At 44.0% G+C, this 25,253-nt stretch overlaps 1 protein-coding gene across 2 annotated transcripts in view; it reads left to right on the top strand.

The window, feature by feature from the left end:
• The window catches only part of ADGRA1 (adhesion G protein-coupled receptor A1), an 873,399-nt gene that overhangs the window by 78,985 nt on the left and 769,161 nt on the right, over positions 1-25,253 (top strand). For both annotated transcript variants that reach the window (XM_069753826.1, XM_069753828.1), the window contains exon 2: positions 44-115. In XM_069753826.1, the coding sequence (XP_069609927.1) occupies positions 44-115 (72 nt within the window). The remainder of the gene's footprint in view (positions 1-43; positions 116-25,253) is intronic.

Genomic DNA, 25,253 nt, shown 5'->3' with positions numbered 1-25,253 from the left:
TCTTTACTCTGCTAACAGTTTTCTCTTTTTTGTTCTTTTACAGAATTCTCAGCAATAACAAGATATCTCTTGTAAAGAATAGATCTTTTCTTGGATTAAACTCCCTTGAGAAATTGTGAGTACGAATTTCATTCTGAATGTTAGCAAGAGTTGAAAAGTTGCTACAATTGAAGTGGGTACCTGGGTGACTAGGATCAGATCCTCAAATGCATTTCACTTGTCAGTGTTTCTAGACTGCCTGACTTTCACATCAAAAAAACAACATGAACCAGAAAGTTCATGAAAAGAATACAGGTCTATAAATAAACAAATAAAAGTTGAAGAAGGCGATGTTCTCAAAAGGCCAGCTACATATATAGTGAAAAGAATAAAATAATCAACCATCAACCTGTCATTCTTACTATATGTAGTTATAGGAAAAGTCCTTATCTTGTCCCAGGCCGAGCTTTTATTCAGGAAGTACTTATAAGTTCAGATAAATTACCTCATCCACCCATGTGTTCTAAGGGTGTTTAGTTCTGTTAAACTAATATATATATAAAACAATAATGGAGAATAAATAAATACTCACCCCTGGTTTGTAGTTAACACATACAATGGCTATAAAGATTAATAGTATAATAATACCAAATAAGGACATTAATGCAAACCCATCAAAGATGAACAGATCGAAAACCATAAACTATGATCAAAGAGGAAAAAGACATGGTACTGATCAAATGCCTAATATGTTGGTAAAGAAGAAGAAAACATTCAGTCCAAATGGACAAACCGTTATGTGGAGAACAACTGTCACAATGATGAGGCAACACTACTGGAATGGACAATAAATGTCCAATAAAGCAAAGCATGGAGCACAAAAAACGTCTAGAACAAGGTAATGAAAAGCCAATGGGTTACAAACCAGCGAGAGAGATGAATCACATACTCAAGGAATCAAGAGAATGTGTGAACCCATTGCCAGCATGATGTTAAAGAGAGGCCCCACGCGTATCGCCACCTAAAAGTGTGGCTTCCTCAGGGGAAAAGTGTATAATGTGAAGACTTCGGGAGAGGGTAACATTAGGTTTAATGTATTATATCCAAAAAGATTGTTTCTGCACAAGGCTAAAAAAAAGACATTATTCTATGCAAAAACATTTAGATTTGAGAGTCATCAGAGATACCTCTTAATGGCTAACTGAGAAGATGGTAACAAATAGCAAGCTTTGAGACTACTCAGAGACATGAGCAGTCCTGAAAGTTTGCTATTTGTTACCATCGCTTCAGTTAGCCATTAAGAGGTGTGGTCAACCACTGAGGACTCTCAAATCTAAATATTTTTCTATCCACTAGAAAACACAGTACAAAGATATATATTATTACAGTATATATATATATCTAATATATAATTGCCTAGAATACTACTTCCTGCAATTTGTGCCAACTTCCGTGGCTTTGTCCGGAGCTAATGTGCGGAGATAATGTCCGGAGCTAATGTGCGGAGATAATGTCCGGAGCTAATGTCCGGAGCTAATGTCCGGAGCTAATGTCCGGAGCTAATGTCCGGAGATAAGTGACGTCAACAGTGTCCAGTGTCTGATTGGTTGCCGCCTGCTGCGAGCGACCAATCAGAAACGTGCCGTACTGTGACACACTCCGCCCGCCATTTTGGTGTGATTTTTTAATTTTTACCTCACAGCAAGTTTCTACTGCGTGGAGGCGGGCCCAGTGACGTTGCTCTTCAAGCTCCTGCCAAATTTCGTCAAAAAAATGATAATACCATTTACCAAAACTATATATATTTAGTTGTGAAGTGGTTCAGTGACATTTTCACACCAATTTTGAACTTTTGTTTGGTGTTTTCTCCATATACTGCCTATTATTTTTGTTCTTTCTTACTATTATTTATTAATTGTATTATTCTTACATTTGAATAAATAAAGTATATATGGATTCTAGACTCCCGATTCTTTAGAATCGGGCTGCCATCTAGTATATATATATTTATATATATATATATATATATATATATATATATACCTCACAATCTAAATTCCCAATCAGTATGCCTTTGGAGAGTGGAAGGAACCCGGAGAACTTGGAGGAAACCTCCGCAAACACAGGGAGAACATACAAACTTGTTGTAAATGTTGTCCTTGGTGAGATATGAAGCCAGGACTCCCACAAGCGGGGCAAAGCAACAGTGCTAGCCACTGAGCCACGGTGCTGCCACACCCAATAGATACAGGCTATAAACTACCTCCACGTACTCAGATCTTACAGTCACATTGTTTTCCATTGATTCCCTACTTTTTGCTAATCTGTTGACTGTACAACTGTCAGATTAAAGGCAATCAAACTACATAGGACTTGATTATAGTCTATGCCCATAAAGCAAAACCCTTGTAGAGTGATTCTCTAGTCCAACTCCCTTTAATCTGTCCCAAACTTCTTGCAAATGTAGTTTCAGTAGATTATCGAAAGTAAGGAATCAATGGAAAAAAATATGGCTGTTTGATCCGACTACACATTGCTTTTTGTAGTCTGTAGCCACGGAGACACATATTTGTGTATAGGAGCTTAGACACAACACGATAGGATGCAATTTTGATTATCCTAAGAGCCTCCATTTTTTATTTTAGATATATTGGATCAGTTGGTAGAAAAGGTGGCCGTAGCCTATTAATAAGGAGTAAGTTTATATGGCAGAAACAGCTGAGGTCATGTCAATGTCTCAGGCTTTAGTGAAGATAGCTTGGCCTGAGCGCTGCTGGATAACTCTGTCCAAAGTGAAAGTTCAGTAGCCGGTAATTAATTAAATTCATTTCTACTCCCGTTCCTGAGGATACGCAGAGACCCTTTACGCAGGCATTTGTGAAGTGCAGGCAACTCGTCTGACTAAGCAGGAAGCAGATACTTCGCTGAACTATTTAAAGCTGAGTCCACAGAACTGCCCTTCGCGTCGGCGCTGCGAAACCTTGGCAGTCCATTTAATGAAATGGTTTTTATTAGGCATTGTGTAATTGAAACTACACCGTCTCTTTGTAATTGTGCTGTATAATTAGATTGTGTAATTGGAGCCACATAACGCTTTGTATAATTGAATACAGGACCCGAAAATCTAACAGCTGGGGGAGGAAGGGGGGGGGGGGGGGCGAAAGGAGACATATTGCTGAACAGGAGACAAGTCCTTCCGAAATGTGTGGTGATAATGCGAGAGTTATGTTTCCGCACATAGTAGCTCACTGATGATGGCAGTGTACATATGTTGCAGAAAATAGTCTGTCTCCTCTCGGCGTGTGTTATCTGCGGTTTTACATAAAGCTCAATTATACTTATTCTTTTTATAATGAGTTAAAGGGGTTGTTCGATCTTGGGGTACAAGTCTACAGTCACACTATGTGACTGCAGACTTGTGAATCCTCACATCGTGCCCCAGGAGTGGGTGGTCATGTGACCAGCCACATTCCAACTAGACGTATCTGGCCCCACTCAATACACTTGCATTGAGTGAGGCCATACATGTCTAGTAGGCACGTGGCTGCATGTATACAAATCACATACTTGCAGTCAAGTGCCCTTCTGCTCCCAGTGCTGGCACCAGAGGATCCACACAGCACACAGTGCTCGCAATGTGAGGATCCACAAGTCTGCAGTCACATAGATAACAAGTATACAATAGTAATTTTTACACACAGGCAGACCGAAAGGGGAGCTATAAGTGTGCATCAGTAATATTTATATACCGGAGAACAGCAGGGGGCGGTATAATAAGTATTTAACAGTGATATTTACACACAAGTCACCAGCAGTAGACACTACAACAACCTATTTAACAATGTGTCTCAGAAAAGCATGCAAGCGAACTTTTCATAGTGGGCATCTGTGAGGTGGGTTGTTTTGTAAGAATTTTTGGTAACAGCCATGCCCCCTTTTATAGGTCACACCACTTCTATACCTTCCTCACACAATGTCTAAACGTCACTGCACACCTCCTTGACACTGCAGGGTGCCCCAAAAATTCCTTATTCTGGGAAACTTAAGTAATGTTTGAGAAATCTGTCAACTCTTCCGGGAGTCAGTAGTCTTCAGCACAATGGGCATGTATGCAGAAAAGTTATATTACAAATTCAGGTCAACAATATCCTTCATCCCCAAATTTTTCTGTACTTCTTCAATACCCGTTGAAATTTCTTTAGATGCTGCTTTTAACTGCTGCTCTGCATATTTGTACACTGCATTCAAACAATCTGCATATGGGACTTTCACCTCTGAGCCTGTTTTCTTCTTATCCCATATTGACAGAGAGAAAGTCCCCTAGGTTACACAGACTATTTTCCAAACAGCCGCATTTGAAAGCAGCTTCTAAAGGAGCAGTTTCTGTGAATTGAAACATATGTCCAGAATGAGTAAAATAGGCGGCACCCACTGTCCGTCTAAAACATTCTTTTATTTTATATCCTTAGAACATTGCAGCGAGAGAATGGAAATCGAAACAGCACTGTAGGCTAGTCTTTAGAAGAGGAGGCAAAAGAAAATAATGAAGTATATTATAAAAATGTGTATCTTTGAAAAGTCTGATCAATCAGATAAAAAGTTTAGTTAGTCTTTAAATAGCTTCAAACTTCCAGAAACCTGCATTAAGTGTAGTTAACATGATTTATTTTTCAGCATTTTTTTACTTGGTCTGCCCAATGCACTAGTGATGTAGCCTATTGCTGCTTAATCATCATCATCATTAAAGGCCCCTTTGCCATTTAAGAAGACACCAGTATTATGAATGGCAAATGCCGGTGTAAGGTTCTGCTGCAGACTTTCTGTTGGAGTCCAGGACCCTTACATGTGTGCCGCTGCCGTAACCACAAGTATGTGATTTTATATACGGTACATGCGGTCACATGCAGACAAGTGAATTGAGCGAGTCTGGATATGTCTAGTCGGAATGTGGCCGGAAGTATCCAAATTGCATACTTGCGGTCAAATGACGTTCCGCCCTGGCACAGACACCAGAGGATTCTGACAGCGTGCACTGTGCATGCTGTGAGGATTCACAAGTCTGAGGACACAATGAGTGACTGCAGACTTTAAGTTCTAGGCTGGAAAACCCTTATGAAAGGGATTTTCTTGTATAAAGAGTTTCCTGGTTTCCATCCCCATTGGCATCTGCTAGCTTAAAATTATAAACTTTGCCATTACTTTCCTTCAACAGTTCCAGCGCTGCCTCTTCACCACAGTTCCAGTCTTTCTTGAAGAGCTGCATTGATAAGTTTGGATCGCCCCCACATAAGGGCAGTGGGGTACTCGGTACCGGGTCCTTCAGTTCCCTCAGCGAGGATGTCACGGCGGTCACGGACCCGGACCGTAGCCCTATGAGGGGCGCCCAATAAAAGGTAGAGTTAGTAGATAACGGTAGTGTTCGTGACGCCACCTGTGGTATTCGGTAAGAGTGACCGACGCTGCTTAGGGGTCCTCTGGGGTAGTGTTATGGCAGCTAGATAGTATACCTTCCCACAGGCGAAGTATTTCCCCAGGGCTTCCCAGAAGTGTAGATGATGATGGTGAATGATGTAAGTCGCGGCGAATAACGAGGACACAATGGGTGCAGTCTCTTTACCTTTACTGAAGGCTTCAGCATCCACAGTCCAGAGTGCCGGATCGCAGGGTAGGCAGGGTCCGGCCGGTCTCATGGCAATTCCAAAGTCCCCCTTATCCAGGAGGAATTCAATAGCCTTCCCCTTGCGCACAGTAACGTAGTAGGTCCCTACTTGCATAAGCTACCATAAGGTCCTCACTATTGTTGCTTCTCTCTCTCTGTCTCCCAGATGGATAGGACAAACCCGTATGACAGGTGGTGGCCTGAGGCTATTTTATAGGGACCCTAGAGACACCCCTCCTCCACAATTGCCACCGTGTCTGCTTAGGTGTTTAGGTTGGACAGCCAACTTGGAATTGACTGCCCTGCCGGTCTCTGAAGTAAAGCATATAAGAGTCTATTACTCCCTCGGTGTTCCGGCCACCGGATCTGCGCTTCAGATGGAGGCAGCCTGCTTCTAGCTGGTCTCCCACTGATGTTTCACTCCTGTTGCTATGACTTCTTTTCTCACTCACTACAGCACAATTCCTTTCTTGTCCTTTCTTAGGATGCTGCCGCATGGGTTGCAGGCGCAGCTCCGTGTCCTTCTTTCTCTCCTCCTCAGACTTCAGTCTGGATCTGACCAGGGATCACCCCAGCCAGCTCGACCAGGAGACCTTTCCTCGTCGGTCCCCAGCCAGGAACTCTCCTCTCCTCCGACTGACTCTCTCATTCTCCCTCCAGTCTGCTTCTGTCCAACTTCCAACCCACCAGTTTTACCCTATGTGAGGAGTGGCCTAGTGGATAGAACCCTTAGCTCCCCCTGGTGGACTGGAATGTGAAGTGTGTGTGTGACTGTGATACCTGGTAAGGTGAACTCCTTTGGTGCCATCAGATGTAACATCACTCCCCCTGGTGGAAGAGCGACATTACTGCAACGACCAGGACTCTGGGGCGCTGCAACATCATCAATACAGCAAACATGATTGCTACAGCCAATTGCTGGGCTCAGCAGAATCATAGAATGTTAGAGTTGGAAGAGACCTCCACGGTCTTCGTGTCCAACCCTCTGCCCAATGCAGGATTCACTAAACCATCTCAGACAGATGTCTGTCCAGCCTCTGAAGGCTTCCATTGAAGGAGAACTCACCACCTCTCGTGGCAGCATATTCCACTCATTGATCAGCCTCACTGTTGAAAAGTTTTTTCTCTAATATCTAATCTGTATCTTCTCCGTTTCAGTTTTATTCCATTGCTTCTCATGTTTCCATGTGCAAGTAGATGTAGATGAGCCGTTTATCCCTTAGCTTAGTGATTGTTAGCAGCAGTCACGTGCACTGTAATCATGACATTAACACTGCAGCCTGTCAACAAAGACCAGAGTAGTAGCAGAGCTCTGGATCTGAGAGGGGCGAGTAACACCTCAGTTCATTATTTTAACTGGAAAACCCCTTTATTGTGCTTGTGAGCATACGGCTTCAGGAAACTTTTCTCGCACTATTTCCACCTGCATTTTCATAAAGAAATAAGTTATTGGTAATGGCAGAAATTATTCTTTTTTTTTGCTGAAATTCATTTTCGCCAATTGGATTGTTGATGACTTGTAAACATTCTTTATTATTTTTATGACCCTCCGCACTGCAGTTATAAAATATCAGCTTTTACGCTGCACTAAAGGTTTTCTGCTTTGTAAAGATCTATAACTTGATTTCAGTTATGAACAGACATAACTTCAGCTTTCACTGCTTGTCGAGTGTTATTCTTATGAAAAAGGATGAAAGGGAAAATTAAGGCAATGAACGTTTACTCAATGTTGGATGAAAAGTTATGTTTCCATTTTTGTGCTTCAGTTGTTCTCTATTTTAAAGATTTCTACTTGCTGTCTGTGAACGGTAACAATAGGGTAAATTCACACAGGGTGGTTATCGCGTAGAAGTTCTTCACATTACTATCCAATAAATAAAGCATACAGTGTGTGATGTGTGCACTGAAAGTTATTCCCCATGGTCACACCTTCTTTAGGCCATCACACTTCAAGCCTCAACCATGCAACCTCCTTGAAACAAATCTTCTGGGACTGCTGCATCCGAGGTTTTCCTGATGTTTGCAAGGTATTCCAAAGTCTTCCGAGTGTCCATCTTTTTTTAATCTTTCTCTCAGAATCTCCCAAACTTTCGGGAGCATTGCCAAGTACCATTTAAAGGGTTTTTCCAGGCTTGGGGTTCAAGTCTACAGTCACTCTGCAACTGCAGACTTGTGAATCCTCACAGTGCGCACACTGCATGCAGTCAGGATTCTCCAGTGCCGATGTAACATGACGCGGGGTGGTAGCCATGGGGGATGTACTTGTCTCCTGCGCCCTGGCACGTTACATGAAAGTGAGGATTCTGGCTTGATGCGTGGACTTGTACTGTGAGGGCGCTACGCCGGTGCAGGCCACACGATGACTCTACTTTGCCAAGACCAGATCTTAACCAGTTCATGAAAGGAGACCAACAGTTCTTAACAAACAATACTAAACAGCCATTGCGTGGCAACTGTGTACACAGGATAGCGAGTGCAAACAAAGAGTCGGCATAAATGGTACATTCTCTAAATGAGATATAGTCAGCAGTAGGGACCACAGGGATCTGTACCGGGAGCAGTGGGGATGGCAGGGATCTGTAACAGGAGCAGTGGGGACCGCAGAGATCTGTACTGGGAGCAGTGGGGAAAGCAGGGATCTGTTATGGGAGCAGTGGAGACCACAGGGATCTGTACCGGGAGCAGTGGGGACAGCAGGGATCTGTTATGGGAGCAGTGGGGACCGCAGTGATCTCTACTGGGAGCAGTGGGGACAGCAGGGATCTGTTATGGGAGCAGTGGGGACCACAGGGATCTGTACCGGGAGCAGTGGGGACCGCAGGGATCTGTACTGGGAGCAGTGGGGACGGCAGGAATCTGTAACAGGAGCAGTGGGGACGGCAGGGATCTGTAACAGGAGCAGTGGGGACGGCAGGGATCTGTAACAGGAGCAGTGGGGACGGCAGGGATCTGTAACAGGAGCAGTGGGGACGGCAGGGATCTGTAACAGGAGCAGTGGGGACGGCAGGAATCTGTAACAGGAGCAGTGGGGACGGCAGGGATCTGTAACAGGAGCAGTGGGGACAGCTGGGATCGGTACCGGGAGCAGTGGAGATGGCAGGGATCTGTAACAGGAGCAGTGGGGACTGCAGGGATCTGGTATGGGAGCAGTGGGGACCGAAGGAATCTGTACTGAGAGCAGTGGGGATGGCAGGGATCTGTAACAGGAGCAGTGGCGACGGCAGGGATCTGTAACAGGAGCAGTGGCGACGGCATGGATCTGTAACAGGAGCAGTGGGGACAGCAGAGATCTGTACTGGGAGCAGTGGGGATGGCAGGGATCTGTACCTGGAGCAGTGGGGACAGCAGGGATCTGTTATGGGAGCAGTGGGGACAGTGGAGATCTGTACTGGGAGCAGTGGGGACCACAGGGATGTTTGCTGACGACACCAAACTATGTAGGATATTAAAATCTGACCTTGACATTACAATATTACAAGGCCTTCTAGATCAGATGACTGAATGGGCAAACACTTGGCAAATGAGATTTATTGTAGACGAGATGGTGGCCCGATTCTAACGCATCGGGTATTCTAGAATATGCATGTCCACGTAGTATATTGCCCAGCCACGTAGTATATTGCCCAGCCACGTAGTATATTGCCCAGCCACGTAGTATATTGCCCAGTCACATAGTATATTGCCCAGCCACGTAGTATATTGCCCAGTCACGTAGTATATTGCCCAGCCACGTAGTATATTGCACAGCCACGTAGTATATTGTCCAGCCACGTAGTATATTGCCCAGTCACGTAGTATATTGCACAGCCACGTAGTATATTGCCCAGTCACGTAGTATATTGCCCAGCCACGTAGTATATTGCACAGCCACGTAGTATATTGCCCAGTCACGTAGTATATTGCCCAGTCACGTAGTATATTGCCCAGTCATGTAGTATATTGTCCAGCCACGTAGTATATTGCCCAGTCATGTAGTATATTGTCCAGCCACGTAGTATATTGCACAGCCACGTAGTATATTGCCCAGTCACGTAGTATATTGCCCAGTCACGTAGTATATTGCCCAGCCACGTAGTATATTGCACAGCCACGTAGTATATTGCCCAGTCACGTAGTATATTGCCCAGCCACGTAGTATATTGCACAGCCACGTAGTATATTGCCCAGCCACATAGTATATTGCCCAGCCACGTAGTGTATTGCACAGCCACGTAGTATATTGCCCAGTCACGTAGTATATTGCCCAGCCACGTAGTATATTGCACAGCCACGTAGTATATTGCCCAGTCACGTAGTATATTGCCCAGCCACGTAGTATATTGCCCAGTTACCTAGTATATTGCCCAGCCACGTAGTATATTGCCCAGTCACGTAGTATATTGCCCAGCCACGTAGTATATTGCCCAGCCACGTAGTATATTGCCAGCCACGTAGTATATTGCCCAGCGACATAGTATATTGCCCAGCCACGTAGTATATTGCCCAGTGACGTAATATATTGCCAGCCACGTAGTATATTGTCCAGCCACGTAGTATATTGCCCAGTGACGTAGTATATTGCCCAGTGACGTAGTATATTGCCCAACCACATAGTATATTGCCCAGTGACGTAATATATTGCCAGCCACGTAGTATATTGTCCAGCCACGTAGTATATTGCCCAGTGACGTAGTATATTGCCCAGCCATGTAGTATATTGCGCAGCCACGTAGTATATTGCCCAGTTACATAGTATATTGCCTAGTGGCGTAGTATATTGTGCAGCCACGTAGTATATTGCCCAGTTACGTAGTATATTGCTCAGTGACGTAGTATATTGCCCAGTGATGTAGTATATTGCACAGAGACGTAGTATACAGCACAGAGCCACGTAGTATATTGGCCAGTCATGTAGTGAATTGCCAAGTTACCTAGTATATTGGCCAGTCACGTAGTATATTGCTCAGTTACGTAGTATATTGCACAGCCAGGTTTGTCAACAGGTTAAAAAATAAAAAATAAACATATACTCACCTTTCCGAGGGCCCCTTGTAGTCCACGGCAGCTTCTGGTCCCAGGGTTGGTATGAGCGCAGGACCTGTGATGACGTCGCGGTCACATGACCGTGATGTCATGGCAGGTCTTTCTAGCGCAGGCGCGCAGGGCCTGTGATGACGTCGCGGTCACATGACTGTGACGTCATGGCAGGTCCTTCTCCCATACCATCTTTGCCAAACCTGCAACGGAAGATGGTGGCCGGCGCGAGCAACTACTGAGGGTGAGTATAGCAGGTTTTTGTTTTTTTTTAATTATTTTTAACATTACATTTTTTACTATTGATGTGGTATAGGCAGCGTCAATAGTAAAAAGTTGGGGACACACAGGGTTAATAGCGGTGGTAAAGGAGTGCGTTACCCACGGCATAACGCGGTCCGTTACCACCGGCATTAACCCTGTGTTAGCGGTGACCGGAGGGGAGTGAGTATGCGGGCGACAGGCACTGACTGCGGGAGTAAGGAGCGGCCATTTTCTTCGGGACTGTGCCCATCGCTGATTGGTCGCGGCAGCCATGAGAGGCAGCTGGCGAGTAACTATCTCACTCTCTGTCTCGGTCTATTCTTCAGGATCACGCCATCTCTGTCCTGATCTCCTTTCTCTCTTGCCACAGAACACCCAATACATGCGGTGCTGCTGAGCACACAGTCAAAACGTCTGCTCTAGCTGCAAGCTAGGTCCTGTCTGGATCACTACCAAGAAGTCCTCTCTGACCCTGCTACATAGCCCTCTCTGGGCTAGTCCCAACACTTAACTATATCTTGCCCTACTTACTGTCTGTTGCTGGGCAGAACTCAGCTTCCTAACAGCACAGTGCAAAACATTACAGTACACCACATCACAATCACGCATGACACTTTACACTGAACACAACACTGATGTCTTCAAGCTGGAACAGGGCAATATGTCCATCTCCTTACACTGATACTGGGGGCAGGAGGTCACATGACCACAAACATGTGATTTGCATACATGCAGTCACATATGCCAACTAGACTTGCTCAGGCTAGGCACGACTAGTTGGAATGTAGCCAGAAGTATGCCAATCGCATACTTGTAGTCACATGACTGCCTGCTCCCAACACCGGAGAATCGTGACAGCACGCACACTACATGCTGTGAGGATAGAGTGACAACCCTTGTAAGGGTCTCTGAACTCTCCCTTTATCTAGCCGTGCTCTTATACTACGTGAACATTATCTAAACCTCTTCAATATAAGCAGTAGGGAATGGAAGCAAAATATATTAGACAGAGAACTTTTTAATGTACTAAAGACCATCTTATAACCATTGTTGTTCTAAAATGAGACCACTTAATTCACAACACACTTCAATACAAGTATTGGATGTGATTGAACAATAGTCTAAAGGGACAAAATGAAGTAAAAAAGTTGTATGTGCCTAAAAATGCTGAAAAATGAAGAAGGCAGATTGAGGCCGGGTCCCACTAATGTACATGAGGGGCATCGCAGGGGAGCTCGCTCTTATCACTGCAGTAACAGGTGGATGTCAGCTGTATTACACAGCTGGCACCCGCTGTCCTTGGAGAGGTCCTACCACTCCTTATACATATGTACAGTATATACTTATTCTTCTACATATGCAAATTGTCTCTTCAGAGAGGAAGAGGACTAGAACTCTAGCGCCACCTATTGGAAGTAGCGATCTTACAAGTCAATATCGACCCTTTAACGAGCCTTGTCACATGACTTAGGATAATTCATATTGGAAGGCTTGTTAAAAGGTCAATATTGACTGTTAGGCTTGCTTCTACCAATAGGTGGCACTAGAGTTCTTGTCCTCTTCCTCCCTGAAGAGACAATTTGAATATTTAATTCCCAGAGGAGCATTACATGGCTTATAAGTCTCCTCATACTGGAGTGTCAAACATGACATGTCACTCTCCAAAAGAAGAAAACTTACCCTTTAGTCTCTTATTCTACTACATATTCAGCGGCTGCAGCAAAGTTGTAAAACAGGCTGTCCACTACTGGGAAAACTCCTTTTTAAATAAAGTAATCCCCATTGTAAAATTTTAAAAATATATACTCACCACCAGCCTTGACGCCATTCCAGCAAAGTTGGCGTTTCATCTGCTGGGGTTCGTATGACATTGTTATGTCACGTGAGCTCTGCAGACAATCATCGACTTCTACTGGGCTGCTGTACTTTTACTTCTTCTGCTTGTCCGTCACTTATTCAGGAGAACAGCAGGGGGCACCATAGCAAGTATATAGCAGTACTATTTACAATCAGGAGGACAGCAGGGGGCGCCATAACAAGTATATAACAGTACTATTTACAATCAGGAGGACAGCAGGGGGCGCCATAGCAAGTATATAACAGTACTATTTACAATCAGGAGGACAGCAGGGGGCGCCATAACAAGTATATAACACTGATATTTACACACAGGGGGGAAAAGCAAGGGGCACCTTAGCAAGTATATAATAGTGATATTTTCACACAGCAGAACAGCAGGGGGCGCTATTCATGTATATAACAGTGATATTTATACACAGTAGGACAGCAGGGGGTGCTATAACAAGTATATAACAGTGATACATGCACACAGTAGGACAGAGGGGAGTGCTATAACAAGTACTGTATATAATAGCTATATTTCCCCACAGGAGGACAGCAGGGGGCACCATAACAAATATATAACAATGATATTTATACACAGGAGGACAGCAGGGGCACCATAAAAAATATATAACAGTGATATTTATACACAGGGGAACAGCAGGGGGCGCTATAACAAGTATATAACAGTGATATTTATACACAGGGGAACAGCAGGGGGCGCTATAACAAGTATATAACAGTGATATTTATACACAGGGGAACAGCAGGGGGCACTATAACAAGTATATAACAGTGATATTTATACACAGGGGAACAGCAGGGGGCACTATAAAAGGTATATAACAGTGATATTTATACACAGGGGAACAGCAGGGGGCACTATAACAAGTATATAACAGTGATATTTATACACAAGGGAACAGCAGGGGGCGCTATAACAGGTATATAACAGTGATATTTATACACAGGGGAACAGCAGGGGGCACTATAACAAGTATATAACAGTGATATTTATACACAGGGGAACAGCAGGGGGCACTATAAAAGGTATATAACAGTGATATTTATACACAGGAGAACAGCAGGGGGCGCTGTAACAAGTATATAACAGTGATATTTATACACAGGGGAACAGCAGGGGGCACTATAACAAGGCATATAACAGTGATATTTATACACAGGAGAACAGCAGGGGGCACTATAACAAGTATATAACAGTGATATTTATAAACAGGGGAACAGCAGGGGGCACTATAAAAGGTATATAAAAGTGATATTTATACACAGGAGAACAGCAGGGGGCACTATAACAAGTATATAACAGTGATATTTATACACAAGGGAACAGCAGGGGGCACTATAACAAGGTATATAACATTGATATTTATACACAGGAGAACAGCAGGGGGCGCTGTAACAAGTATATAACAGTGATATTTATACACAGGGGAACAGCAGGGGGCACTATAACAAGGCATATAACAGTGATATTTATACACAGGAGAACAGCAGGGGGCACTATAACAAGTATATAACAGTGATACTTATACACAGGGGAACAGCAGGGGGCGCTGTAACAAGTATATAACAGTGATATTTATACACAGGGGAACAGCAGGGGGCGCTATAACAAGTATATAACAGTGATATTTATACACAGGGGAGCAGCAGGGGGCGCTATAACAAATATATAACAGTGATATTTATACATGATTCCAATTGTTGCATATTGCATAGTTTAACAGGGCAAATTAATATTTAAGTGGGAGAGCGCCGATAAGGATGACTTTTGCTAATCTAATCCATACAGGACCTTACATTTTACACCACTGCTTCTGTCTAGAGAGTCTACAAATCTGTAGCCTCAGATTAAGAATGTCAAATGACAGGACTTAGAAAAGAAAGTTACCGGAGGAGACAGTTTGACATCATTCCCCTCTTGATGGGCTGCAAGATGAAAACTGCGCTCCTAGATCTGAGCTGACATGTACTATGTAAGAGCCTCTTGTAGGTGCGTTTGATCAGCAGCATCACACCTGGTAGGAATACAATTTCTGGCAGTGCTTACAAAGACATCGGTGCGGTGATTGATCTCCATCATACAATGAAATCAGCTTTCAAACTTGTCTTAAGCGTGAAGTCTGAAAAGGATGACGTGAGTTATTTGAGCGGCTCTAGACACAAAGAATTCTGTCTCCTTATGGCATCTCAGTCCCTTTGTTATCCTCCTCCCAATGATCAAGAGCACGATGATAGATCCGGTTGTCAACATGATGCCGATGTTTTTCCATCCCTACGTGTATTTTGTGTTTGTATCACATGACTTCTACAAGACTTTTAAAATTATACGGAATGATCTTTTGCATTAAAAATATTGCATTAACCATTTTGGTATTTCGGCATGTTTTAGTCCCATGGTCAAAAGTATAAATAGCAGCGTTATTTTTAATACTTGATTGCAAACTTTCCTTTCCTACTTCATACACTTCACTCTCATCACTCCTCTTCAAGTTATTTCAGGTTTCATCTTTCTATTGAAATCTTGTTACAGTACTGGGCAGAATATGGAAGTGCATTGAACAGCAGGATGGATTGCTGCTGAAGGAAAAAAAAATCTCTTTAAATCTTCAGCTTAGTGAGTGTGAACGATCTGAGTGTGACCGGAGCGTAAGTGTGAACGGCGGTAAGTGTGACTTGTGATTCAGTGACTTTGGATTCAGGGAGTTTCCAAGGGAGGAATTACTGAATTGCTGTCTGTATCTTATTAATACTTTGAATTTAATTGTATTTAACGGTCTGGTGCAATCCCCATTCGAAAATGTGCTCCACTGTTGTTCATGCCATCCGGTGCACATCTTGCCACATGTATGCAATCCTTGATCAGCCGGTCTGGGTGCTGTGCGAGATGTGAGCACGTTGTGCCTTCGGAAGCCCAAATACTGGATCTAAGGGCTCCTTTTCACATGCGTGAAATACAGCTGAGTCTCGCAGGTTAAAACCCGTCTCTGCCGCCAGCACTCCAGAGCGGAGTGTGCAGCTCCATCGCTTTGCGGCCGCACGCTCCGCTCCGGAGTGCCGGCGGCAGAGCCAGGTTTTAACCTGCGAGATTCGTCCGTATTTCAAGCAAGTGAAAAGGAGCCTAAATGTGCAGCTGGCAACACTGAGATCCATTGACAATATGGAGAGGAGTCTTCTGCTCGCTGAGCAGACACTCAATGGGATAGATGAGGGGGGGATGGTAGGATGGAGCTGCAGGACAGTGAGGCAGCAAGCTGGGTGACAGTTAGAAAGCAGGGAAGAGGGAAGAGTGCCAGGGAGGCTAGTGACTGCTCCAGTAAGGGGGGAAATAGGAGAGCAGGGCAGGCCAGACAGGTGCTGGTAGTGGAAGACTCAATTATTAGGGGAACAGATAGGGCAATCTGTCACAAAGACAGGGATCGTCGAACGGTGTGCTGCCTACCTGGCGCTCGAGTCCGACACATCGCTGATCGGGTGGACAAATTACTGGGAGGGGCTGGTGAGAACCCAGCGGTCATGGTGCACATTGGCACAAATGACAAAGTTTGAGGTAGGTGGAAGGTCCTTAAAGATGATTTCAGGGAATTAGGCTGCAAGCTGAAAGCAAGGACCTCCAACGTAGTATTTTCCGAAATACTGCATGCACCACGTGCCACGCCAGAAAGGCAATGGGAGATTAGGGAGGTTAATAAGTGGCTCAAGAATTGGTGTAGGAAGGAGGGGTTTGGGTTCCTGCAGAACTGGGCCGACTTCTCAGTTGGCTACAGGTTCTATGCTAGGGACGGCCTGCACCTCAATGGGGAGGGTGCAGCTGTGTTTGGGAGAAAATGGCTAAAAGGTTGAAGGAGTGTTTATACTAGGGATTGGGGGGGAGGGTATTCAATTTATAGGAGGGGAAGATAGTGCAGATAGCGACCTGAGTACAAATAAGGAAGTTGGGGGTGGAGATGGCATGGGGGTGGGGTTAGAACAATTAATAATTTAAGAAAGAATAGAGGTGTAGAGAGATGCATAAAGTGCATGTATACTAATGCCAGAAGCGTAGCCAACAAAATGTAGGAATTAGAATTAATGTTGTTGGAGCATAATTAAGACATTGTGGGGATATCTGAAACATGGCTGGATGAGAGCCATGACTTGGCTGTCAACTTGCAGGGTTATAGTCTGTTCAGAAATGACCAAATGAAAAAGCGAGCGGGAGGTGTGTGTCTATATGTAAAATAATCCTTAAAACCCATCCTGCGTGATAATATAGGTGAATCTAATGAAAATGTAGAGTTCCTATGGGTGGATATAAGGGGAGGGAGAAAAATAATAAATTACTGATAGAGATTAGTTATAAGTCTCCAAAAATAATGGAAGCAACGGAGAATATCCTTGTAAAGCAAATAGATGAAGCTGCGACTTAAAGAGAAGTCATTATCATGGGGGTCTTCAACTACCCTGAAATAGATTGGGGAACAGAAACCTGTATTTCCAGCAAAGGTAATCGGTTTTTGACAACTATGAGAGACAATTACCTTTCACAACTGGTTCAGGACCCAACAAGAAGGGGGGCACTGCTAGACCTAATATTAACCAACAGGCCAGACCTCATAGAAAATATAAGGGTTGGGGGTCACTTGGGGAATAGTGATCACAAAATAATAAGTTTTCATGTATCCTTTAATAAGATGTGTAGTAGAGGGGTGACAAGGACACTAAACTTCAGGAGGGCAAATTTCCAACGGATGAGAGATGATCTTGGTGCAATTAACTGGGATGATATCCTGAGACATAAAAATACACAAATAAAATGGGAGACATTTATTAGCATCCTGGATAGGACCTGTGCACAGTATATACCGTATGGGAATAAACATACTAGAAATAGGAGGAAACCAATATGGCTAAATAGAGCAGGAAGGGGCGCAACAAGTTAAATAGATTCTGTAAAAAGCAAATCAAGGCTGCAAAGATTGAGACAGAGAGACTCATTGCCAGAGTGGGTAAAAATAATCCCAAAATATTCTTTAACTACATAAATAGTAAGAAACTAAAAAACAATAGTGTTGGCCCCCTTAAAAATAGTCTGGGTGAAATGGTGGATGAAGATGAGGAAAAAGCCAATATGCTAAATGACTTTTTTTCATCAGTATTTACACAAGAAAATTCCATGGCAGACAATATGATCAGTGCTTAACCCAGCAGGAAGTATGTCGGCGTCTAAAAATCACTAAAATTGACAAATCTCCGGGCCCAGATGGGATACACCCCCGAGTACTGCAGGAACTAAGTACAGTCATTGATAGACCATTATTTTTAATCTTTAAAGACTCCATAATAACAGGGTCTGCACCAGAGGACTGGCATATAGCAAATGTGGTGCCAATATTCAAAAAGGGGACAAAAACTGAACTCGGAAACTATAGGCCAGTAAGCTTAACCTCTACTGTGGGTAAAATCCTGGAGGGCATTCTAAGGGATGCTATACTGGAGTATCTGAAGAGGAATAACCTCATGACCCAGTATCAGCACGGGTTTACTAGGGACCGTTCCTGTCAGACTAATCTGATCAGCTGCTATGAAGAGGTAAGTTCCGGACTGGACCAAGGGAACCCAGTGGACATAGAGTATATGGACTTTTCAAAAGCTTTTGATACGGTGCCACACAAAAGGTTGATACATAAAATGAGAACAATGGGGATAGGGGAAAACATGTGTAAGTGGGTTAAGAGCTGGCTCAGGGATAGGAAACAAAGGGTGGTTATTAATGGAGCACACTCGGACTGGGTCGCGGTTAGCAGTGGGGTACCACAGGGGTCAGTATTAGGCCCTCTTCTTTTTAACATATTTATTAATGACCTTGTAGGGGGCATTCAGAGTAGAATTTCAATATTTGCAGATGACACTAAACTCTGCAGGGTAATCAATACAGAGGAGACAATTTTATATTACGGGACGATTTATGTAAACTAGAACCTTGGGCTGATAAATGGCAAATGAGCTTTAATGGGGATAAATGTAAGGTCATGCACTTGGGTAGAAGTAATAAGATGTATAACTATGTGCTTAATTCTAAAACTCTGGGCAAAACCGTCAATGAAAAAGACCTGGGTGTATGGGTGGATGAAAAACTCATGTTCACTGGCCAGTGTCAGGCAGCTGCTACAAAGGCAAATAAAATAATGGGATGCATTAAAAGAGGCATAGATGCTCATGAGGAGAACATAATTTTACCTCTATACAAGTCACTAGTTCGACCACACTTAGAATACTGTGCACAGTTCTGGTCTCCGGTGTATAAGAAAGACATAGCTGAACTAGAGCGGGTGCAGAGAAGAGCGACCGAGGTTATTAGAGGACTGGGGGGTGTGCAATACCAAGATAGGTTATTACACTTGGGGCTATTTAGTTTGGAAAAACGAAGGCTAAGGGGTGATCTTATGTTAATGTATAAATATATGAGGGGACAGTACAAAGACCTTTCTGATTATCTTTTTACACATAGACCTGAGACAGGGACAAGGGGGCATCCTCTACGTCTGGAGGAAAGAAGGTTTAACCATAATCCCAGATGCAGATTCTTTACTGTAAGAGCAGTGAGACTATGGAACTCTCTGCCGTACGATGTTGTAATGAGTGATTCCCTACTAAATGTTTAAGAGGGGACTGGATGCCTTTCTTGAAAAGTATAATGTTACAGGTTGTCAGGTCGCCATTATCACCGCCGCGGCCCCTGCTGTCCGCTTTTACTTACCGCTCCTCGGCGTCCCGGCGCGCTCCTGTTCCAGTGCCGCCTTCTCTGCTCGCTCTCCCGGCTCCTGCTTTCCTGTCGGGTGTGCGCGCACTAGGGTGTCCTGCGCACGCGCACTCTGCCTTCCCTGCTCCGGTCAGCCCTGTGTCTCGCTGGCAGCGCTGACGTTACTAAGCAGCGCTCCTGCGCGTCCACAGCGCCCTCTGCTGGGAGCTCATGTATGCGCACTCTGCCTTTTTCTTTGGACACTCTTTCCCCTGCTCTCTGTGGTCCTGGAGGACCATGACCCGGAAGGTACGCTGCCACTCTGCATTTAAGGCCGCCTCTTCCTTTTGGCTGTGCCTGTCTGTCATTTGTTTTCTGGCAAATGCCTCTGGCTCCCTCGCTTCCTAGCGTACCTTACGTTCTCCCTGCTGCTTGTCTCTGACTTTTCATTTCTGTGTATTATCATTTACTGTCTCCGTGCTTCCCTTGCAGCTCCAGTTCTCCTGTACCTTCGTTTCTTCCCGGTGTTCCAGATCCTCTGCCTAGTCCTTCCGCCATCGTCTCCTGCGCTTCCGTGGTCTCGTGTCTCCATCCTGTCTTGTTTGTCCTTCCATTCTCTGTCTGTCTTGTCAGTTCCCGTTACCCGTTCCGCTTCTCCTTCTTCGTTCTCTTTTCCGTCGTCCCTGCCCTGACCTTTTCCTTTCCCTGTACTTTGGTACCGGCTGCCGTTCAGTAGTCTCCCCTGGGCCTGCTCCTAACGCTCCCTGTATAGGGGGCGGTCCACCTGGTCCACTCGTCCTGGGGAGGTTCGCTGTTTCGGTCCAGTGGGTCCACTTATCTCGCTTTCCTGGTCCCTGAGCGTAACACAGTTTATATATACTAGATTCCTTGATAGGGCGTTGATCCAGGGAACTAGTCTGATTGCCGTATGTGGAGTCGGGAAGGAATTTTTTTCCCCAATGTGGAGCTTAATGTTTGCCATATGGTTTTTTTTTGCCTTCCTCTGGATCAACATGTTAGGGTATGTTAGTTTAGGCTATGGGTTGAACTAGATGGACTTAAAGTCTTTCTTCAACCTTAATAACTATGTTACTACGTTACTATGTTTTTCCACAAAACATAATTGGATTTTTCTGTTCATGACTCTGTCAAGTGTTTTGCATCCTAAGAAAAGCCCTCAATGTGATAAGGCATCTCATGATAGTAGACTGAATATTCCCTCCTTGAGAGTGTTGACTTGGCAAGTTGTGGTGAAGAAGTTTTCCTTACCAAGGCATTTAATATGCAAATCGTCTCTTTAGGACTAAAATTCTAGTGCCATCTATTGGAAGTAGTGATTCTAAAAGTTACTATCAACCTTCTATTCTGGGGGTGACAGGTTCCCCTTAACCACCAAGACGTGTAAGTGCATGTATTCTGCTATTGCTGTCCTGTGAAACTCATAGAAGTAAAAAAAATGGCAAAAATGGGCACCCCTGGCTGCCATAACAATCCATAAACATCCCTGGGTAGAAGATGGAGCGATGTGGTGAAAGCTGGGTCCTTTGTGCAATAAATTTAAGATTGCAGTCAATATTGACCTTAGCATGCAAGATGTTAAACTGCTACAATTGAAGAATCAAAGCTGCATTTACCCTCTTGTTTGGCTTGTATAAATCAATGTAATGCACATTTTGTATTTTGCATAAATACAGAAGCTTAAGTTTTCTTTGATCCTCATAAGAACCATCTGAGCGCTCACGCATGCACTTCCAGTAACACTTCAGTCTGAATATCTAGCTATTGAAAGCGTCTCCATTTTTCATACAACCATTGGGACCCCCCGAGATTTGTACTATAAGTTCTTTCCCTTCATGACACTTGCATTGACCTTTCTCAGTAACTCCATTCCCCAGACCTCACAGTAACCCCTGAAAATGTACTAATCACAAACAGGCACATGAACTGGAGCTCCGACAAGAAAAACATCTAGTTTCAGCAGAAAAGAAATGATTATTTCTCTTACCTGAAGTTTCTCCACTGCAGCTGGACATGTAGCAGGAAAGGAATTTTGTAGTACTTTTATAGTGTTGTACAGTATTTACGGAATTACTTGCACAAATGATATTATTTAGCTGTAAATTTTAGTTGTGCAATATGATCTACAGCAGGGATCCTCCACCCATGCCTTGGGAGCCACATGTGGTTTTCGGGACCATGATGTGTTGTTCACGACTACCAATTTGGTGCCTTAACACCAGGTTTATCAAGCAGCTATGAAGTGAAGGTCCCCAGATGGTGACTTTTGAAAGTAGTCCTACACAGAAGAGAAGATCTGGATGTGCATATGCTGGCCATGAAGGGAAGATAAATATGACAAGTTATGGCTAGGATGATACTGCCAGTTAGAGGGTGCTTGAAGCTGGATGCAATAACATGGTGAAAGTGCTTGAAGCTAGACTACCGAGTTAGGGTGAAGTGTGAACATTTGGATATAAGTATACTGCTTATTAAGGGAAGATGTTACAAGGTCTCTGGGAAGAAGCTTTGCTGTTATACCTGTAATAGGGTACTCTGGGTGTCGTCCGTCCCGATGAGGGGGTGGCATTGGACCGGGCTCACGACAATCTCTCACAGACCAGTGTTTCTCTCAAGGTAAAAAATGACCACTGATCTCCAGTTACTAGTTACTAGTATTGTTCTAAAGGTACCGTCACACTTAGCGACGCTGCAGCGATACCGACAACGATCCGGATCGCTGCAGCGTCGCTGTTTGGTCGCTGGAGAGCTGTCACACAGACCGCTCTCCACCGACCAACGATGCCGGTAACCAGGGTAAACATTGGGTAACTAAGCGCAGGGCCGCGCTTAGTAACTCGATGTTTACCCTGGTTACCATCCTAAAAGTAAAAAAAACCAAACACTACATACTTACCTACAGCCGTCTGTCCTCCAGCGCTGTGCTCTGCACTCCTCCTGTACTGGCTGTGAGCACAGCGGCCGGAAAGGAGAGCGGTGACGTCACCGCTCTGCTTTCCGGCTGACCGACGCTCACAGTCAGTACAGGAGGAGTGCAGAGCACAGCGCTGGAGGACAGACGGCTGTAGGTAAGTATGTACTGTTTGTTTTTTTTACTTTTAGGATGGTAACCAGGGTAAACATCGGGTTACTAAGCGCGGCCCTGCGCTTAGTTACCCGATGTTTACCATGGTTACCAGTGAAGACATCGCTGAATCGGTGTCACACACGCCGATTCAGCGATGTCTGCAGGGAGTCCAGCGACCAAATAAAGTTCTGGACTTTCTTCCCCGACCAGCGACAGCACAGCAGGGGCCTGATCGCTGCTGCCTGTCACACTGGACGATATCGCTAGCGAGGACGCCTCAACGTCACGGATCGCTAGCAATATCGTCTAGTGTGACGGTACCTTTAGTACCTTACTTACAGAGGCAACATGCTTGGTCTTTATAGAGACAGTGGTTCTTCTGGACAATAGTTCCTTTCTTCCTTACACACAATAGATTTATTTTCCCACTCGGGACTGGATGCTTCTTATACACTCAGTCTCCTTTATCCCCGCTACCTATGTCTACAGTCCTTGTCTCCTGCTGACACAGCTCTGAGTGGTCACCGGTCCTCTACCTTTGGCCGGTGCCATATTTCCTGGCTTCACATTTGATTGGGTGTATTTGCTGTGGCACTTTACATTGTTTTATGTGGCCTATCTCCTCAGTTTTCACATCCAGGGGTTGAGCTCTGTAGTGGAAAAATGCCTTCACTCCTAGATATTTAATCTAGACCAGTGTTCTCCAGCTCCAGTCCTAAAGATCCACCGACATATCAGGTCTTCAGGATTTCCTTAGTATTGCACAGGAGATGGAATTATCACTTCTAGCAATTCTAACGACAACCTGAAGGTATGAACTGTTGGTGGCTCTTGAGGACTGTAGTTAGGAAACACTGGTCTTGACCTTTCTTATGTGGAATTTCTTCACCCTCTCTCCTATTTTGCATAGCAAATTTTTATACAGTTGGCAAGAAAAAACCTATGCAGTTTCCTAAAACTTCTCTCACTTTTAGGGTATGTTTATACTGCGTCTTTTTCTGGAAGGCCAAAAACAACCATTTTTATAACATTATACATGGCAGGAATCACTCAATTTCTGTTGAGCTTTGGAACCCTGAAGAGGTTTTCTTTAACATTTTTTGGCCTTTTCCTAAGAGCTTTTGTGACGTGAAGGATGAGTCGGGAGGCCCCTATACATATGACATGGTTGGATGCATTACTTTTATGTCTATGAGGATCTTTAATGTCTTCCTTCTGGATGGCCTCCACAAGAACTAAAGGATGAAAGGCCATAGAGATCTCCAAATTCTGCTGTTGTGGAAAAGTCAAGAGGTCCCCAAACACTTTAGATGGTATATATTTAAAGTGTATGGTCATCTTAAGGCGGTGGAAGCATTAATTTTTGATTTCTTGATGGTCTAGGGTAAACAAAGACCCACAATGACTTGGTGGTCTAAGGCAGAGGAGACATAAAGATTTAATTTCATAACTATGTAGTATTAGCAGGGTTAATGCTCCATACTTTGGGGGATACTACTTATTAGTGGTGAAGTCCAAAGTGATCAGCCATTTATCATCTATCTTATTAATAGGTATTAAATGACCTTCAAGGAAATACCCCTTCAAGAGATCAGTCAGTGGTCAACAGTCATCACTCAATGGTAAGGTTTAGGCGGCTGCCAGGGAATATTCAACGTATGATGGTGCCAGGGTTGGCATAGGCTCTGCACTGGCACTGGCTAGGGTATTTAGGTAATGTATTTGGGCAGCAAATGAAATATTTTCTCAGTGTGTATGAAGATTATTTATGACTTTACCACCACCTTTATTGGAGTCCTGAGAATGCAGATACAGTTAAAATCAGAAGATACAACCAGGGTTGCCAACCATCCAGAAATTCCTGGACAGTCCGCAAAAATAGGGCACTTGTTTTCCCCTGTCCATAATGATGTGTGCATGATTTTTTTTTTAAGTTGGTGGGACTTCTACAGATGTTTATGACTGTATTTATCAATCTTTTATAGTTCACTATGAATCCAGCAAATGTCTCCTTATAGGATGTATGGTCTGAAGACATGTATCACTTATAATCTTAATATTTTATTATGGTCATCTAATGTATCCACGAAAAAAGTTGGCTTTGCGTGATTTTTTGAGAAGCTGTCCAGAAAAAATTAAAAATCAAGTTGGTAATAGAGATGAGTGAACAGGACCCGAACTTTGAACTAAAGTTTGGTCGGGTACCAGAACTCGAACTTCCATGGGTCCGCTACCCCCTAGTTGGCAACGCTGGATGCAACCAGTTGGTGTCCTGTATCTGGGAATGTCCTGAGGTCCGGGACTTTTGGGTGGAATATGGCAGTGGTGTCCACGCCTGCTGTAGGAATGCACTGCTCTTTTTATGTGAATCCTTGATTCCTAATATCAGAAATGAACCATTAAATTCGGCAGAACAGCTTTCAACAGTGAGCAGAGAAAGGTTTCATGTTTTCATCTGACAGAGGGATTGACTGCCTGTTGAACATTTTAATGGTTTTGTAGGACCGTACGCTAGTATCTAATGAAATGGTCATTGTGTCAATATCTTCCCTAAATCCTTTTCGTATTCAGGAGATAGTGGCAGTAGTGAGGAAAATCTGATTTTGCTGTGAATGTGTCAGAAACATTTTCTGCACCTTTATCAGTATTTCACTGCAGCCAAAACTCCT

Source organism: Ranitomeya imitator, chromosome 2 (assembly GCF_032444005.1).
Source record: "Ranitomeya imitator isolate aRanImi1 chromosome 2, aRanImi1.pri, whole genome shotgun sequence".
NCBI classification, from domain to species: Eukaryota; Metazoa; Chordata; class Amphibia; order Anura; family Dendrobatidae; genus Ranitomeya; species Ranitomeya imitator.
Note: the sequence above shows the minus strand (reverse complement) of the source record. Positions and strands in the feature narration are given on the sequence as shown.